Genomic DNA, 18,597 nt, shown 5'->3' on the forward strand with positions numbered 1-18,597 from the left:
CAGCTGCAGCAAATGCTGGCTGTGCTCTGTGGGGAGCTGGCTGGGAAAGGCTGTTGTGGAGGATATGTCTTCTGTTTCCCACTCTGTTTCTGGCTCTCCCTGCTCAGCTGGACCAGCTTCACCAGCCTGCAGGGGCCAGTGAGTTTCCTGAGCCTGGTGTGTTTTCCCACTGCCATGGGAAACTGGAGCAGCCAGCACCTGCCCCACTGCACAGGACCTGGCCTGGCTCCAATGTAGCTCATCCCTAAAGCTGCCCAGGTGAAGGAGTAGCTCCAGGTGCAGCTTTGCACCTCTGTTGTGGATTTGCAGGTTTGTGGGACATGGGACACTTCACCCCCTCTCCTGTGCCTACACCCATCTGAAACATCACTTTTTGTATCTCTCAGGACACCGCCTCCTTGAAGAAAACGACACACAGCCAGGTCAGGGCATGCCTGTGGTGCAAGGGTTTCCCAAAAGGTACCTTTAATGTGTTTGCAGCAGCAGCAAGCAGTCAGTGCTAGTTTTGGCACCCAGAGTTAGATGTGCAGCACTACACATTAGACACCAAGTCATCCCACCCCAATGTTTGATCCATAGGAACAGAGAAAGTGAACTAAAACAGGACTATGAGCACATACAAAATCAAGTTATTTGTGTTCTATCACACTTCCAGCTGGTAATATTAGAAAAATAAACTTAAGACAGGTACTACAACACATTTTCTTTGCCAGCTGGCAAGAGTTTAAAACCCATGAGAACCCCCCTCCCCAAACTGTTGTTGTACAAAGATCAGCTCACCCAGAATAACAAAACTGCTGTACAGAAAACATGCTCTGCATTCTCCCCAAAACACTTGGAGCCAGAAACCTTTTCCCAGCGTAGAAAGTCTGGGTGTGTCACATCCAGAAACCCCATGCAGCTCTAAGGAAGGTGGTGCAGACTAACTCACACTATTGCAGCAGAGGCAGCAACTCACCTGTGGGGGCAATCCACTGTCCCACTTGGGCTCTAGAAACTCCAAGGCTGTCTCTTTGTTTCAATAACCATTTAATCTGCCGTTTGCATTTCAACAGACAAAATACTCTGCTGAGTATATAAAAACTGTTATAAAAAGGCAATTGTAAAAGATAAGGTATTAGCAGAGGCATGTCAGCTTTTTTTAATAAAAAAAATAGCCATTATATCTATTTAAATAAGGCTTCTTGTTACAGATTGTTCCAGTTACTGAAGGAAACCAAGGCCTGATGAAAGAAAAAAACATTATCCCCCACAAATTTTACCCTTCGTGCTAAGAACACACCTCCAAGAAGTCATCCAGTGTGCAAAGTGACAAATACTGGGGGAAGCTCCTGAAATGATATGCCCAGTCTAGTTTCTCTTGCGTTATTTTCAAAATCTTAAAACAAAACCAAAACTTTTAAAGTTCTAAAATACACAAAAAAACCCTTCATCTCAGTATTTTTCCAAAACAAATATATACAGCACGTTAATATGCAATATGCAAAAGCTCTGTGTTGCTGTTGGCAACATCTATGCCCTCCCCACCCCTATTCACAGGTGTACCTCTAACTGAAACACAATTACATCACTAAGCCTGTTAGTTTGAAAAGGGAATTTAATTCACTTAAAACTTGTAAATTTTGGTGTAGGGACTCCACTCATTTGACTCTGGATTGTAGACCTCAAGTGTGTTCAAGAACTCATTGCCATCAAAGCCCCCCACTGCATAAATGGTGTTGGCCACAGTGGTGATGCCAGCATTGCTCCTGGGTGTGGTCATGCTGCCCATCATCTTCCACTCGTTCCTGGCAGGGTCGTACATCTCCACGCAGTTCACCGCGTGCGTGCCGTCAAATCCTCCAGCCACAAACAGCTTGCCTGTGTGAGGAAAGGGAGCCACGCTCACTGCTCAGCACCAGCCACCCCTGTGCTCCCACGAGGAGGCTCAACAAAGCCCTAAGGGACCCAGGTGTTGTTGCAGACCTTGGCCTGGTCAAGGTCTGCACTTACAGGAGCGAGCTGCTTTGGGTCTCCTGCCCATGACAGGTGACAGGGATTGGATTCAGAGTAAGAGCAAAGTCCAAATTCAAAGAGACGCAGCTCTAGAAGCTGCACAGTGACACTTTCAGAACATAGGGATGGAGTGAATGCCCCACAACCAAGAGGTTTTTCTTTTTAATTAAAACTGGGCATTCAACCAGGCTCCTTACTGTATTGTTTCCTGCCCAGAAAGGAGCACAGCTTTGTATTCTACTCGCATCAGAGCAGTCATGAAAGGCCCGGAAGCAGCAGCCCCAGCCCTACCATCACGGACAGCCGCGCCGGCGCCGCGCCGTGCCACGTTCATGGGTGCCATCAGGGTCCAGGTGTTGTTCTCGGGGTTGTAGCGCTCCACGCTGTTGAGGCAGTTCCACGACTCGGCCCCGCCGATGATGTACAGGTACCCCCCCAGCTCACACACGGCCGACTGGTGCCTCCCTGCAACCAAAGCCGGCACGGTCAGCCACCAGCACCAGCCCACAGCAGCGACTCAAAGGTGCTTTGCTTTGGTGTAGTTTTTGGTTTGGTGCAGTTCTGCAGTTGCCCTTTTCTCCCCATCCCTGCCCAGCTCCCCAACGAACTTACGGATGTTAAGGGGAGCACAGCTCGTCCAAGCCTTTGTTACGGGATCAAACACATCACAGTTCTTCAGTCCTTTCTGGCCATAGGGATCAGAACCACCCACAATGTACAGCTTTCCATTCAGGGCACACACTCCTGTTGGTACAGCAAAGAATGGCAAGTGAGTAAGAACTGGCTGAGGCTCCAGCCCCCAGTCCAGGCACTGCAGAGGCCTCACCTGCGTTGCAGCGGTTGGTCCGCAGCTCGGGAACAGGGGTCCAGTCATCAATCTCAGGCTCGTACATCTCTCCACAGCTCAAGTCATCCGAGTGGCCGTTCGACCCACCCACGACGTACAGCTGCCCCTGAGAGGAACAAACCAACACCTGTCACCTCTCAGCACACCAGTCAGCTCGTGAGCACTCGGGTAACCATGGAACTACAGAGAAACAACTTCTAGAGGCATCCTGTTGAGTGTGCCCTGTTCAGTTCAGCCCAGGCGGAGTCCCACAGGCTTGCTCCCCACCCCACACACCATCAGCACCGCCATCTGGAACCGGGCCCTCGGCGTCCTCATGGGTGCGATGAACGTCCAGGTGTCCTTCTCGGGGTCATAGCACTCCACGGTGCGCAGGCACTCCTCCCTGTTGTAGCCCCCTGCAAGCGAGAGGTTACTGGCCCCGCATTCAGAGGCACCAGCCCACCCCCGGCCCAGCACCCCTGCCCCGGCTCACCCGCAGCGATGAGCTTGCCGTTGAGCTCGGCCGTGCCCAGCCCCGAGCGCGCGTACTGCATGGGGGACATGGGCTTCTCAATGAGGTCGCTGGGCTGCAGCTCGAAGCTCAGGCTCTTCAGCAGCCGCGGGGTGCTCGAGGGGGAGCTCTGGGGGCTGTTGCGGCCGTGCAGGAAGATGACACACAGGACCCCGTCCAGCACGGCCAGACACAGATACGTGTTACCTGCGGGGACAGCACACCGCCACCCTAAGCACAGTGCCACGGAAAGGGGCACTGAGCTGGATGCCAGATGGGCTCTGCTGGTTGTGCCAGTCCCCTTGGCAGCACAAAAACTTCAATTTTTTCAGTTTACTGGTTTCAAAAGTGGTAGTTATTGACAACTATGCTTTAGATACTAAGAGTGCTTGAAGGATGTACAACAGCAACTTAAACGTGTGCTGGGAGTCTCCTTGCACACACTGAGCAAACAGCTCTGTTAATTAACTATGGACTGTCTCCTTAGGATTTTCTGGGAAAATGATGACACACCGTGGATTTAGCTGATAAGGAACTGAAATGTATGTCATCCCAGTTTGGCCCAGGTACATCAGAAGCACCCTGCAAATTGTATCATCAGTAAGAAGAAACACCTCAGCATTCCTTAGAGATGTGAAGGAAATCCCCAGGGAGCAGAAAGTGGCAGGTACCCGAGACGAGACACATCTGTTAAGACAACCCCTGCCCCTGTTACTCACTCGAAGTCTTCTCTGAAGCAATGATTTTCCACTCGTGTTTAGGACTCTGAACAGTAGCATTTGGAGAAAGACTTCCAGAGGAGCTGCTACTGATCTGCTTGTGATCATTCTCACGTGGTGGCCTCTTCTGCAAAATCAAAAGGCAGCTACAGAAACCTAGCCAGAGACGACAGCTCCTTCTACCTCTGCTTCTCTGAGACACTGCGCAGCTACTCCAGAGCAGACTTGTCTACCACCTCCGCAGAGCAGCATTTATAGCACACCTATATTTTCAGCAGAACATCTTGCCTGCCCAGCAACAGTGGCCAAAAACCACCCTACGCTATTGTCCTGGAACTCACTTTATCCTGTGACTACAGCTTTATACTGCTGGTGCTGGACTGCAAATCCCTGAAGTGAGTGAGCATTTCTAGCAGGATTTACAAATATAAGGAAAGAGCTACACAAAGCTGGAGAGAACTGAGCTACCACATAGGAGCCTCACTCCCAAGCTCTGCTTCTGGAACTTGAGTTAATTATATAATGCTGTTTGGAAGTGAATAAACTATTCTCTTCATTCCCTGAAGACAAACTAATTTCACCTCAGTTACCCTCTGTGCTCAGATTAGCTGTTTCTTGGATTTTACTCCCTTGATACTTCCCGCTAACAAGAAATTTCTGCTTTCTTTTTATCTCCAATTAAATTTACACTGTAGCTTACATTATTTTACTCTATTAAGAAAAAACTCAAAATCCCCAGTTTCAGCACAGTTGGCTGGGTGGTTGAGGCTCTTCCTGAAGCACAGGAAGTTACCATGCTGTCTATACTGTTCAGCAGCAGAGTTTATGACCACAGTCCCAAGTCTGCGATGCCTGCACAGCTCCCTGGAGCCTGATCTCCATGGAAACTGTCACAAGACTTCAGAAACACATTACCTATCTCAGATAACCTCACACAGAGGAGCTGGATTGCTAAGCTCAGCTCACCGTGACAAGCAGCACACTTGTAGAGAGCATTTTTTTTATTTCTGAACCATCATCCAATTAACCACTTAAGCTCTTATCTTTAAATTGCCTCAACTGCAACAGAAAATACAAAGTTCTGGTCTTTGTTCTGAAAATGAACTTCCTTAATATTCACCTCTCTGCTTCTAAGCATTACAAATGGTATCCAGAGGTGGAGAATCTGTGAAGGCCTTCTGAAAACAACAAACTGGAAAATTAGCTGGCTTTTCCTTTTCCTCTCATTTCACTACTAAAATCCACATTCTGGGATGGACAGTGTTTTTACACATTAGCTACGAATTTCATGAAGGTAACTTTTTGTATGAACACGCTTCACTGTTATAAAATATTACAATGTATTTGCTTCAAATTTATAAATTTAAACCAAGTTCATTTGTATAAAGCAGCTGATAATTTACAACTCTTAGTCCTTTTTTATTCTTTCTATCTTAGCCTGCGTTTGTACTAAGCCATCTGGTTTTCTGGAGTTCAGAACGATTACACCTGGTAAGAAATAAAAAATAAAACCATAACAAAAGACCTCTCAAAAAGCACAGGAGTGATTTGCACTCAGTCAAAGCATCAGAGAGATTTGGTAGCTACACCACTAGTGCAGCTGAACAAAAGAAGCAGACGCTGGCAACTGAAGGATTAGAACTTGGATCTGGAATCTTTTTCTGGGCCCAAATTTACCAGACACATTCCCCACTGCAAGCCAAGCAGTCCGTGTTTCCCTACAGTCTCTGGGAACTCTACAAGGTCTCAGCTGACTTCCTACAGCTGAGTGCTTGTCTGCCTCTTCTTTCTTCTAACAGCCAGGATTGATTTTGAAGTCAGAATTAGAGCACTCTGTTGTGCAAAGGCTGAGAGTCAGCCCAGCCTGCCAAAGAGACAGAAGCTGAGAGCACATCATGGCCTGCAGCAGCTCCCAGCCAGACACCCTCTCCTGCTGCATTTCTCCACTACAGCACCTGCTGCCTTCTCTGCCAGCAGAACACAGGACTTCAGATGTGCTGCAAACTGCTCGTCTACCTGGGGTTACCTGAGACTGTCTGCAATTGGTACCTGCACAAACTGAATGTGGTCATCATCACTGCCATACACCTCAGCCTGTCCATCTAGCAGATTTCCATCAAGCAGCTTGTGATCAGCTGAGTAGTACAGCGTTTGCACCTGCAAAAACAACAACAGAACACCCATGTGGCTGCTGTCTCTGTGCTCCTCAGCTACAGGCACATTACCCCAGGCACCACACTGCTCGTCAGCTCATCTCAAGCTCGCACAGTGGCAAAACTAAAAGGAAGCAGATGTCATGGTGGCAAATCTTCAAATAGGGAGTGAAGGTTCCTTACTTTCTCAGCTTGAGAGAAATCTTCATTTTCCATGGGCTTCTGCTGTTTTCCCAGCACAGAAACATTTGACAACCAAAAGGCACATTAATTTGCAGTTACACAAATACACAGTCTCATGCATTTTCTTTATCCCTGCACACAAGTTTTCTGCTATGAAAAATACACATATTTATCTCCATCAAAAAAGGCCAAGAGAAGCCAACAGACTCTAAAAGAAAGTATGGGAATGAGGGAAGACAACACAAATTTAAGTTCTGGAAGAAACTGTTGTCCACCACTGAAACCAGATGCAGCTGTTTCAACGAAATGCATCTTAATTTCAACATGATGTTTTAAATTAGTTTCTCCAAGAGGAAATACACACTTGAGATTATACGACAGCATCAACATGTACTTTTGCCTAGACAAGTGTTTCTTGGGATCTTTTGTGATTGTAATAGCAATTTTGAAAAATTTGAAGAACGTCACATGATTTGGTAAAGTCAGTTTGCTGGAGCCAATTAAAAATTTTATCTCCCCGCTAATTTTGCCATTAAACACTGCCCAGGCTACATCTACCATTAGTATTCATGAGAAAAGCCATTTAACAACACACAAGTTTCAAAATAATGCATCCTGTAAAGGAGTAAGTAAACACCATTAAATCATCATGATCGTTCTCTGCCCACAGCGGATTTTCTTAGGAGCACTGGGGCAGGACTGCTGCTTCTGTACGTGTCAATACACTTGAGGCTCTTCTTGGTTCTTCAGCCTTGGTATCCTAGTTTTGTTAATAAACCTATGGGGAGATAAACCAACGGGGAGGAACAACCATTAGAAGCTTTTACCTACTGTGCATTTACAAGCAAAACCTGCAAAGGAAAACATCACCAATCTATGGCAAGTCTCAGTACCACCTCCCCAAACTAAAGCAGATACAGGCCACTCTGAGGCTACTACACAGCAATGGGGAGCAAAAAGGAAAGTGAAGACCAGACTGAAACAGTGCATTCAGCTCACCTGAACACCCCCCCAGTTTCTCAGGTTAGGGGTACCTACAGCAAAATTTAAATTCTTTAGGGTCAGTTAAAAAAGTGAAGGGGGAAAAAAAAGAAAAAAAAAAGGGATCATCCTTCATATTGGCTTTTTTTGGGTTTTTTTTTTAATGATTAATCCCAAAATCCCATTTTCTTAAAGACTAACCTCTTCCATTAGATCTTCCAGGTTGCCTCCGTTCTCCCAGATGCTGCGCTGTACCCAGTTGATTACCTTTGTGTACAATTTGCCATTGCTGGGTAGGCCAACATTGTCTTCCAGCATTATTTCAAGCTTGAGGGAGAAGAAAAAAGATTATTTACTGTCTAGGAATTCACTTTCTCCCTGTAGCATGCTGTACTTCACAAAGTGAGCACAACTCTCTCTTTACCACAGAGCCAGAAAACACCACAAGGAGCTTTCAGCCTATGGAACTAAGAAGCACATTTAAATACAATCACCTTTTACACCTGGAAAGGGTGACAGCACATGTTCTCTACAGTTAAGGTTCACAGCACTAAGAATAGGACATAGATCCAAACTTGTCATATTACTGACAGCAGTCAGTACACCAAGCTTTCCTGCCCTCAAAAGGGAAGGAAATCCTAGTTGCTCCTCAGGTTGCTTTTTGGAAATCCTATACCAGAAGGAATTCTACAAACTGAAGCTAACCTTTAACCGTGGGAGCTTGAGAAATTCCTCCTGTTCTGAAATCTCTACAAGGTGTTCCTGAATGTAGCCATCGATCTTGTTCAACAACCGGGAGTCTCCCATGCAGCTGGCAAAGTTCCGGTACGAGATGCAGCTCTGCACGTCCATCTTGGAGAGCAAATAGTCACCACAAACCTGGCAATACAAGCAGACAGTTTTTATACATTTAAATTATCTATCCCAACATACAGCAGCTGTTTTCTAACTGCAGAATAGTGACTCTGCTGTCATCCCCATGCCAGTGCTGTAAAGGGAATGTTGCCTTCCACAGGAATGTGCACATCTTAAATGAAAAACTCAAGACACATTTGGAAGCTAGTGACATCTGCATTGACCCCATGCTTTTCTACTGAACACCTATTCAAATCTGCTTCTCAGTCAGGTGAGCTAACAATCCCAATTCCCTTTTTAAGGGTACCCCTATCTGCAGCTAAGGGTATTTCCAAAGTCAAGTGCTACAAAATTTATGTTCAGGAGTGTGTCAATTACTCTTTTTCTGACATATTTACAGGTTTGTTCATGCTCCAAACACAACCAAGCACAGCACTGCTGCCACAGACCTGAAGGTAAGGAATCAGCCAAGATTCAAAGCTGTTTTTCTTACATAGGTGCACAAATACAAAACATTACTTCAGGGAACACCCTGGCACCAAGACTGCTCAAGTGGAAGTAACACATCCAGCTGGCACCAAATCAATACAGTGCTAAGGAACATCTACAGCAGCTTTGTGCTGGGCACTTCTTCCACAGAAGCATCAGGTTTTGGCTCGCTAACACCAAAAGGTGCAATGCTGTCAGCCTGGGAAGGAATAAAGGACTTCCAGAGGTGTGAGAACCATACCTGCTTAACCCTTTCCATCTTCAACTTCTTTGCTGCAGAGTATACATCTTTCACCAGATCTTTATCGGCTTTTAACCTATTAAATACAGAAATTTACCTCTTATTATTCTGATTTTTCCAATCAAAGCCTATCCTCTCTCTAGTTACCATAAGAACTACTTACTGAGCAGTATAGGCATAATTCAACAGAACTTCAACAGCTTCTGGGTTGAGATCATCAAATTTCACATGGGAAACTCCATGACAGTCGCTGTCAGTGTTGAAGATTTCAAACAGGTAGGGACTGCAGCATGCCAGCACAGCTCGGTGCGCCAGCATCTCGTGTCCACACACCTTATGTCAAACACAAACAAGAAGCCCATGTGCTGGTGAGGATTTTTTCTAATTACCTTTGTATTTTCACAATATCAAGGCTGACTCAGGGGAATGCCCCAGTTCAATTCAATTTTTCAAATCAACAGTCTCCAGCTGAAAGTTAGCATCACTTCTCTCAACGTGCACCCCATTTGGATTTTTTTTAGTATCCATTGTTCAGAAAAATGGGCTTCGAAAATCTCACATCCACCAATCTGTGAAGCAACAGCTTCATGTGGTGTAACCCCCACATCCCCCCAGGCACCCCACTGGGGCAGGGCACAGGTACCTGGAGGCGGACGTCGCAGAACTGACCGCTCTTCCGTAAGGCGTTGAGTTTGGCAACAGATGACTCAATGAAGTTCTCATCCTCAAACATCAAATATCCGTTGGGAATCATTTTGGTGTTGGTCTGACTGCATATGCAATGGGCAAAGGTTACACACACAGCATGTTGCTTCAGTGCAGCAGTACTAGCAACACTGTTTGCAAACAAACACGCAGGGGGCATTAATGGATTAATGATTTTCAGAGATTGAGGCCGCATCCCTTCAGCAGGTACTGCGTTCAAAACCACAGGCTGAATCTGTGCCAGCTTGTGAGAGCAAGCTGGTAACCACTGGATTACATGGATTCTGTTCCCTAAAGAATTTTTTTGGTAGATAGATCCATCCCCAGCTAACATTATTCATCACCACTTTCCGCTCCCTCGCACTCTGGTCCAGCTGCATTTCTTGCAGACACAAAACCCTGCCACATTAAAAAAATAAGAACTGAGAATTTAAAGTAGCTTGTGAAGTAAAATAGATAAACATTTTCTGTTTAATTTTATACTGAGTAATGACTCAGTATTTTAGAGCAGCTTGAAGTCATGAAAACATTATGACCAACGAAACGGACATAATTTAATAAATTCTGAACAACAATCATGTATTTTAAATCATCTCAAAGCTAGAACAACTTCTTTTGAAGACCTCAGCCATATACAAAGATTACACCTCAGGGAGATCAGTCCAAGACTGGAAAAAGAACTTCAGGAAACTTTAAATTTTTTTATCTGGAAGCTATTTCTTAGCTCCTTTAATTTATTCTTATTTAGTTAAGCACTTTCCAAATAAGAAGCTAATTAAGAACACTTAACTAACAAATTTGAAATAGTAATTTAAAACAAAAAAACAGATTTCTAAGTTTGAGCTGTTAACATACATAGAAGTACAGTTACCTAAAAAAACTTACAGTATATGTAGGATTCTATTAATGTCACCAGCAACAATTTTTATTTCCACCTTGAGTTTAAGAAAATTCTGAAGATCACACTAAATAAGAAAACTCCAAACCAGAAGTAGTGGATTGCAAAAATCAGTAATGAAAATACCAAAGCTCCCACAAAATACTTCTATTGTTAATCCATCTATTTTAAATTCACTTACTACTGAGAGTATTCAACCCTAAACTGGCAACAATAATCTTACTTACAAACATCCATCTGTTGTGTTTTATTAAAGAAAAGACACCAAGATTTTAAATTTACATAATTTCAGCAGAAGTATTAACTACTGTATACACATTAATGTACAACTTACCAAGCAAATATATGACTGTAAATTTAAAATAGCCCAATGGTATCACTGTGTTAGAGCACTTGAGTTTCAGGATCTCCTGACAGGGAAGATGTTTATGGAAATGCAAAAGCAGACGTGTGTTTGCAGCTGCAATATGGATTCCAAAACTATCAGGCTTGAAGATGATGTAATATAGTCCTTATGAGCTATAGACATGAATTTCTTCTGTGATAATCATGCATCATAACCTGCAATAAAGGAGAAGGTATCAAGTAACGACAACAAATAGTGCTGCCATGTATTTCACATAAAACTTGATTCCCAGTCCTGACTCAAACTAACAAGTTTTTCTTCACAAACAAGTTGGGGTTGTTTTATTGTTGCTGTTGTTTTTTGGGGGGGGGGTTGGGGTTTTTTTTCCCCCCCACAAAAAGCAAGCAGCCTGAAAAATTCCATATTGACACCAATATGTCCTCGTGCCTAATAAGAAATCAACCACATCATCATTATGCCCCTGGAGACAAGAAAAGGGCTAAATTAGTGCTTAGGAAAAAAGTCAGAACAGCTGAATCCCATTTTTAGCCAATCCCTTACCAACTCTGTCCTTCAGCACATTCCATTATCATTATTGCTTCCACAAGTAGGTAACTCACATGTAACACAACAGAAATTACTCCATTTTATAAAAGAACACAATCCACAAGCCTCCTACCTTCTGCTCTTCTTGTGCTCATCTACTTATAGCCTTCTTCTACTGAATGCCTAAAATTGTCTGAAGATGGATTAAGGACATGTCTGAAATGACTGGGCATGTCTCCAGTCTCTGCTAGTTCCAGAAATTATAGTCGGGAATCTGTATGACAGCTTTCTTTGGTAAAAGGTCTCTCTGCTGGAACAGACCCTGCTGGGTTCTGGTTGAGCTCGGCACTGGCAGTGCAGACTGGGGTGGCTTTGCTGGGAATTCACATGCTGGTGGGCTCTTTATGTCAGGATTTTTTGGGGAGGGGAGAAGAGGAGGAGGAGGAGCAGCAGCAGGGAGGGAACAGGCAACAAACACTCACTCTGGAACTTTCCATGACCCTGGTGCCACCTCAGGAAAACATCAATCACTTCAGTTCCAACACTATATTTTTAACCACAGAATAAATGCCACATTCGGAACTGGGTTTCCTAAAAATAGGTGCAGCTCATTTCTCCTTGTCAAAAACTAAAAGTGCCCTCCGTTTCAGGGAAGAGAACCTTGTGACCGTGCTGCGTGGCCAGCGCTCAGCCCAGGGTGACTTTGGCAGGAGCAGTATCTGCCTGTGCCTGTGCCTGGTGCAGCCCAGTAGCTCCAGCAGGAGGCTGATTCCTGGGAGCAGCAGAGGGCATTATCCCACCACGTACCAGCTCCAGGAACACTGCCTCCATTCCCACAGCTGAGCACACAGAAGATTCCAGCCAGCAGAGAACCGTGCATGCAGAACAAACACTCGCAGAGCTTGGCTCTGGAGCAGGCACAGCCATGCAGCCTGGAGAAGGGAACAGCTGCTCCCAAGCACAGCAGTGTTCCACATCACGGGAACACAGCACCCAGAATGCTGGGCACTGCAGGAGCAGCACCCCCACACACAACTTCCGCCAACACACAGCAATGCCGGTGTGCTTCGCTGGGAAAAGAGATCTCACATAGAGGTGAGATTAAATAATAATAAATTCAGGTATATTCCTCTTGTAATCCTACAGGCAAGTTAAAAAGCTGACACCAAGCTCTATTTAACAAATATTATTTAATTAAGCATTTGGGAGTCAACGCTTCCCCTGTTGGTACAAGTGGCATAATCACTGCAATTTTTAAAGCAAGCAAACTTCTCAAAACAGAACTAACAGCCTGATGTCCACACCTTCCCCAAAAATTCACCTCAACCAAAACATTTCAAGTCACAGGACAGCTAGTCAAACTATTCTAACTAAATCCCACAATCAACCTGGCTCAGTTTACACCTCTGGGTGTGAGCTGTCACATTCTGCTGTAACACATCAGTTTTAGTTCCAATGTTCTAACTCTGCCACATGTACTTGCCTGGGACCTTGAAGACCTAAGAAGGCCATCCAAAATAGTTCTGGATTGAAATGGAAGATTTGTCTGTTAAAACCCTCCTTGGTGCAACACACCAAATCCCATGCAGATGCATTTATGTCCCTAATGGTATTGTCCAATCTGAATATCTAGGAATATGAACATTTTGGAATTTGAACGTCTTAATTACTGCCACAGAGTTTCAGTGCTGTTGTGTGTGTCATGGCTAATATTATTACTCAAAACAGCATTAAATAGCACAAGCAAATTCACAACTTTCCTCATTTTGGTTTGGAGTACTGCTGCTGGAACATAACCCAAACTATTAGCCAAAATTCACTGCAAAGTCAATAACACTGCCTATTCTGCATTAAAGGTCATTAACAGGTACTGCAAAAACTCTTTCCTTTAATTTTTTTTTGTTTTAATCAAAATCACTTTGTCATTACCTCCCCCTCCTTGCTTATACTCCCTTTTAGCTCAGCACATGAAGATCTCTGTGACTGTTTTTATAATTATCCAGGATTTTAACTTTTTTTTATGCCAAGTGAGATGTTCCCAGATGACTGACAGCCAGGTAAAGCCTGGTGCCTCTAATATCATGACTGCTCAAGCTCCATCCAAATGCACTTCTAAAAACACATTCAAGCTACAGAATTATCATCCCAGATGGGAACAACACATTCCACTGGAGAAAACTCCTACTTGAGAGCAGCTGTTCCCTTACTTTTAAAATGATGCAAAAAACTAAAGAGTAATGCATAAACCCTGGATTTTTGTTGTAATTTTAACAGTAAGGACTGGTACTGGTGTTGGGCTGGAGACGCCCTTGGATCAAGAGCCGATCACACCGGGCTCGGCTCAGGCAGGCCTGAAGTCACGGAACATCCACATGGTGTGTTCTGGCACACCAGCTGTTCCCAGGCACAGGAATGCAAGGACTCAAATGTCTGCCCAGCTGCTGGATTTTAAACACAACCTTGTTGTAGTAGCTGTGTTTCCTGAACGCCTCATGTTGTGCACAGACCGAGATTTTCCTTTGCTATGTACATGTACCACTGGACCGTGAGCGAGTCACAGCTCATCATGCACTCAGAGATAAACTAGATGCACATCCTGACTTCCAGCAGGGAGATTCCCTCCTTTTAAACTCCTCTATTTCACTGCTGCCCATTTAAAAATACATTTAAGAAAACCCATTTAAATAGCAATGATGCTGAGACACAGTGATCCTCAGTGCTGCCCTAGGCATCTCCCCTGCAGAGCCTCCTGCAGGAGCTGTGGCCTCAGGTGACCACCAAGATAGCAAGTCCCAGAGGCAGTCACCTTGCCCACGACCTAACAACACAGGGACCATCTATTTTACCTCTCATCTTTAAGAGAGCCCACTTTCCATGTGCAGTATATGCTGTGCCAATTCTGCACAAACCTTTTAGTCAAATAATGTACTACTTCTTCAACTCACAGGTAAAGCCCTACTTTGGGGGAGGTACCTGATAATCTTTTGATTTAACATCAATACTTGCTGATGTAATGACAGACACCTGATTGACACTTGTGAAACAAAAATGGAATTTAACACCCAGCTGGAGCTTTCTGGCTTATGACAGCCCAGCTCAGAAGAAATGTAGGTCACACCTACGACTGCTCACAGTCCATTATCTGTATTAGAATATAAAACCAAATGTCCTCAAAACATTTATTTCATACATTAGCATTTATTTATGGTAAAACCACATCATCTTTTCATGTCTGAGTCCGCATTTGGGCAGAACACCAAAGACAAGACATTTATTAACCTACTTTACACCACTGAAGAGGCCCAACCTCTTTACACCAGTAATCTACAATAAGACTCAAAATTTACAACAATTTTGTTTTGCTTATTCACTTTTCAGTTGCTTTCCACTAAAGATTTAGTCTCACTGATAACTATGACTTGTAGACAAAATTGTTCTATTTCACTGCACATCAACCTTAGTCATGCTCCCATGCCAACAGTGAGGACAGTGAGAGAAAAGATGGAATATTTGCTATCACTGGTTAGGAACTGAAGAGGAATGACAAGAGTGCTGTGGACATTTTCCAAAATCTCTTACATGCAGCCTGGGAAGGTGCAATGCTTGGACTGCCCTCTACAGAAAGCAAGCCCAGAGAGCTCTTCCAAACACATTTTATGCATGCAGACTTTAAAAATTTATAAGCAGCAGGCTTCATGCTTCAATGTTACTGCTGTTCCAGCGACAACCCTCAGCTGTAACACTCCGGCTGCTCATTCAGCACTGGCTTCCAGGACTGGTCTCCCATGCTGCTAAGCCCTAACTCTGGTCATTAGTTCCCTTTTCAAACTGGTTCTGCCTTTCCTCTCCCTTCCCACTTTATACTTTTGCTGTTGTTGTCACAGTCCTTATCTACATCTCTTTTTCAACCTTCTGCCTCACATTCACTCTGCTAAAATCTGAGTTATTTCCTCCCCTTTGCCCACCCCCTGTGTCTATTTTTTCTATTAACACAGACTTCCCACAGTTCTCCAAACATCAGTCACACAACCAAATCACTGAGTTTTATTTATACGTCCTCCTTGTCTTCCACCCCCATTCTGGGCAGTTTCTGCCTTTCTTACCATCTCCGGCTCCTTAAGAATTCAAGCTGATGAAAATAAAATCAGACTTAATTACAGCAGCTAACCCACAGCTTCCCAACTGGAAAGTATTCCCTGACTGTTGCATCCTGAGCTTCAGGAGTCAGGCTTGTGGCTACAAAATCTGCTCTTGAAAATTAAACCGATCTCACCATCAAAGCACCACATCCTGCTTGCTTTCTTATTTTCTAGCTCTCTGACAGAAGGGAACAGATGTGGTGTCTACACACCCATCACTGCAAACAAGAAAAAAAAAAAAGTCCTCCCTTCACAAACCACACAAACAGCGACATGAGATTGTATTTCCATTAGTCTATCACCACACATCTCCTTAGGAAATAACTCGGATGTTTCGCCTCTCACTGCCAGTATTTTCTACCCTGCAAGAAATTACAGCCAATTCAGGTTTTATTATCTGTGGGAATGCTGGGTGAAGGAACAGCAAAAGTGCCAATGCAAAGGCATTTTCTACCTTGAAGCGCCTCTAAAAATTCTAAAAAACTCTAGAAATTGGTGCATGTAGGCAGAATATACTGTACACCTCCCCAGCCACCCCCCAAAAAACCCTAAGAAAACCCCAAAACAAACCGCTCTGGTCATTCACCCTCATCAGCTTTCCCCAGAAACACTAATGTGAGCTGACAGCCACCGTTTTTGCTTTATTATCTCCCACTTCCTAGAACTGCTATAGGTGACAGGGAGGGTCACGGCATTGGCAAACAGCTATCAGCACACGTTGCTCATCCCGGAGCGGCTATTTCCTCCAAAGTCCAGGATTCCCGCGATTCTCTTTTTCCGCCCCCCGCCATTCACGGTACGGGTTTCGGAAAATGCCTCTCCGCGGCGGCAGCATGGCTGGAAGAGGCAGCGCCTGACCTTGGCCCCGCACCCGTATGCGTGGGGAACCCGGGAATTCCCGGCCGGGGGCTACACCGGGAGCTACCCCGGCCGCCGGGGCCCGCCCGTTCCCCCGGCACGGAGAGAGCGGCCTCACGCCCTTCAGGCCATGCGGGCAACTCCGCGGCCCAAGAAAACGGGCCCCGAACAAGCAACAAAAGCGCCGGGGCCGCAGGGGCTGCGGTTCCCCGAGCGCGGGGCGCCCGCCCAGGCCGCCGCCTCCGCCCGCTGCCCAGCGCCGAACAAAGCGCGGCTGCACAGCCCCTGCCCGGCCCCCGCCCGCCGTACCTGGTGCCTCTGGGCGCGGACGGCGCTGAACATATTGGGAGCCTCCAGAATGCTGGGGAAGAAGACTCGCAGGCGCAACCCCGACTGGCCGGGAAGGAGCAGCGGAGGAACAGAGGGAGCGGAAGAGCGGAGGGCGAGGCACTGCCGAGGGAAGGCGGGAGCGGAGTGGGTTAGTGAGGCCACGCGAGCTGCGGACACACGCAGAGCGCAGCGCCCTGGACCCTCCTCCTCCGGGAGGCGGGAGGAGAGCGGGGAGGGGAGGAGGCGGTGCTGGGGCGGCCACGATGGGCTCCGCTCGGCCGTGAAACGAGTCCGGCCGCCCCGCCCTCCACGGCCCCTCCGCCTCAGGGCCGGCGGGAAGAGGCGCCGTGCCCGTGGGGGCTGGGGCGGAGGAAGCGGTGGGGCGGGGACGCCGTGCCCGTTTCTGCCTGTACCGGCTGCTGCCGTGAGTGTTGGTTGCAGCACTCAGCCACGAGCACAACTGGTTCAGTAGGCTTTCTCTTTCGGACCTGGCGCTGCCTGTTCTCCTCAGCCATGAGATCCTCCTTGCCGTGACTCTCCCATAGCCATGTCAGCACCTCAGCTACAGGTCTCCCTCGTCATTACTCCTCAGCCACGACTCTACCTCACCCGTTTGACCCCCTCAGCCATGCTGCCCCCTCAGGCATTGCTCCCCCTCAGCCATGGCTCCCTCTCAGTCATGAACCCCCTCAGCCATTGCTCCCCCTCAGCCCCCACTCCCTCATGAATCTGGGCTGTACTTCAAGGCACTATATCTGACCAAAAAAACACCATGTTTAATGTTAGGAGCTCTCCCTGGGAGCTCGCTCTCTGTGTGAGGCCATGACAGCTTCATTCCGCCTCACCCCATCACCCTGGAGTCCCTCTGGGAAAGCCATTTTCCAGATGAACAGCTGGATGAGGAAGTCACCCACACATTTTTCAGGATAAATTCTGTCTTTCCAGGGAAATTAATTTTTAAACATCCCTGCTGATAAACGAGGAGTATTTGAAGCTCTGTCTGTTTGTTATGTGTTTGCATGCAAGCTCCTGATTCATGGCTGGCACTGAGAGCTGCTGCAAGATCATCATAAATAATCCATGGGCTGGGTAAAGTCTGAGGATCCATGTTTGCTTCCTGATTTAAAGTGCCAAGGTCACCTGGAAGGTAGTGTACACTTCCCTGTGCAACTTCCCTGAGTGCTTTCTCCAGATTCAGAGGCTGCCTTGGTCAGGAAATAGGAAGCCTGTAGATTACATTAGATACACCTTCAGTGTCTCAACTGTGCAATGTACGTGATATTTTGTCATATATTGTAAAATGTACCCATTTCTCTAACACTCTTCAAGAATCTCAGTGGAGAAGCATTTTTCAAAACACTGAAGTTGAGCCATTCGGAGGTTTCATGCATAAAGTGCTTTAAAATACTGACAATAATGATCTTGTCTTATCAGAAGCAGGCAGAGGAATTAAGCTGTAGGTGTATTCCTCACCAGCACATATATCTCGGCTGCAGCTGAGCCCTCCCCAGTTTCTCACCTTGCCTGCAGCAATCGGCAATCCCAACTTCCACCTGAGACATTCTTACTGCTTCTTTTCAGCTTTTAAATCACCAGCCACACCTCAGGGCTGCCTTCCCACTCTGCTTTCTTTTTGAATGAAGTTTCTTATCAGGCCTAAGTTAATCAAAGGCAAAGCTGGGAGGGGGCAGGAGGTAAAGGAATGATGATCAAATAGACCGGTGCTGGGATGTTACTTAATTAAGTAAATCTCAAGATTATGCAAGCTGTTCTTCCAGTTTTCTTAGGGATGGAGATGCCTTTATGAATCACCATCAAT

The 18,597-nt window shown here is 45.9% G+C and overlaps 1 protein-coding gene and 1 long non-coding RNA gene across 2 annotated transcripts; one reads left to right on the forward strand and one right to left on the reverse strand.

Moving 5' to 3' along the window:
- Positions 1 to 423: 423 nt before the first annotated feature.
- Positions 424 to 16,995, reverse strand: IVNS1ABP (influenza virus NS1A binding protein). The gene is made up of 15 exons (XM_009088426.4): positions 16,758 to 16,995; positions 10,894 to 11,120; positions 9,600 to 9,726; positions 9,120 to 9,289; positions 8,957 to 9,032; positions 8,077 to 8,250; positions 7,573 to 7,698; positions 6,104 to 6,211; positions 4,055 to 4,181; positions 3,318 to 3,542; positions 3,119 to 3,240; positions 2,822 to 2,948; positions 2,608 to 2,739; positions 2,287 to 2,460; positions 424 to 1,860 (listed from the first exon to the last, which is right to left on the reverse strand). The coding sequence occupies exons 3-15, from the start codon at positions 9,708 to 9,710 to the stop codon at positions 1,607 to 1,609; spliced, it is 1,926 nt and encodes a 641-aa protein (XP_009086674.1). The 5' UTR covers positions 9,711 to 9,726; positions 10,894 to 11,120; positions 16,758 to 16,995; the 3' UTR covers positions 424 to 1,606.
- LOC127059868 (uncharacterized) lies at positions 8,266 to 8,998 on the forward strand. Its single transcript, XR_007778174.1, has 2 exons — positions 8,266 to 8,497; positions 8,627 to 8,998. It is a non-coding gene; the product is annotated as an uncharacterized LOC127059868 (long non-coding RNA).
- Positions 16,996 to 18,597: the final 1,602 nt, after the last annotated feature.

The sequence above is a fragment of the Serinus canaria genome, chromosome 8, assembly GCF_022539315.1.
Source record: "Serinus canaria isolate serCan28SL12 chromosome 8, serCan2020, whole genome shotgun sequence".
NCBI lineage: Eukaryota > Metazoa > Chordata > Aves > Passeriformes > Fringillidae > Serinus > Serinus canaria.

Coding starts and splice junctions, on each gene's coding strand:
- IVNS1ABP (XM_009088426.4), bottom strand. CDS start 9,710: ATGATTCCCAACGGATATTTGATGTTTGAGGATGAGAACTTCATTGAG. Junction 8,251..8,956: donor AGATGGAAAGGGTTAAGCAG/GTATGGTTCTCA, acceptor TTGTATTGCCAG/GTTTGTGGTGACTATTTGCT. Junction 7,699..8,076: donor TCAAGCTCCCACGGTTAAAG/GTTAGCTTCAGT, acceptor TTCTCCCTCAAG/CTTGAAATAATGCTGGAAGA.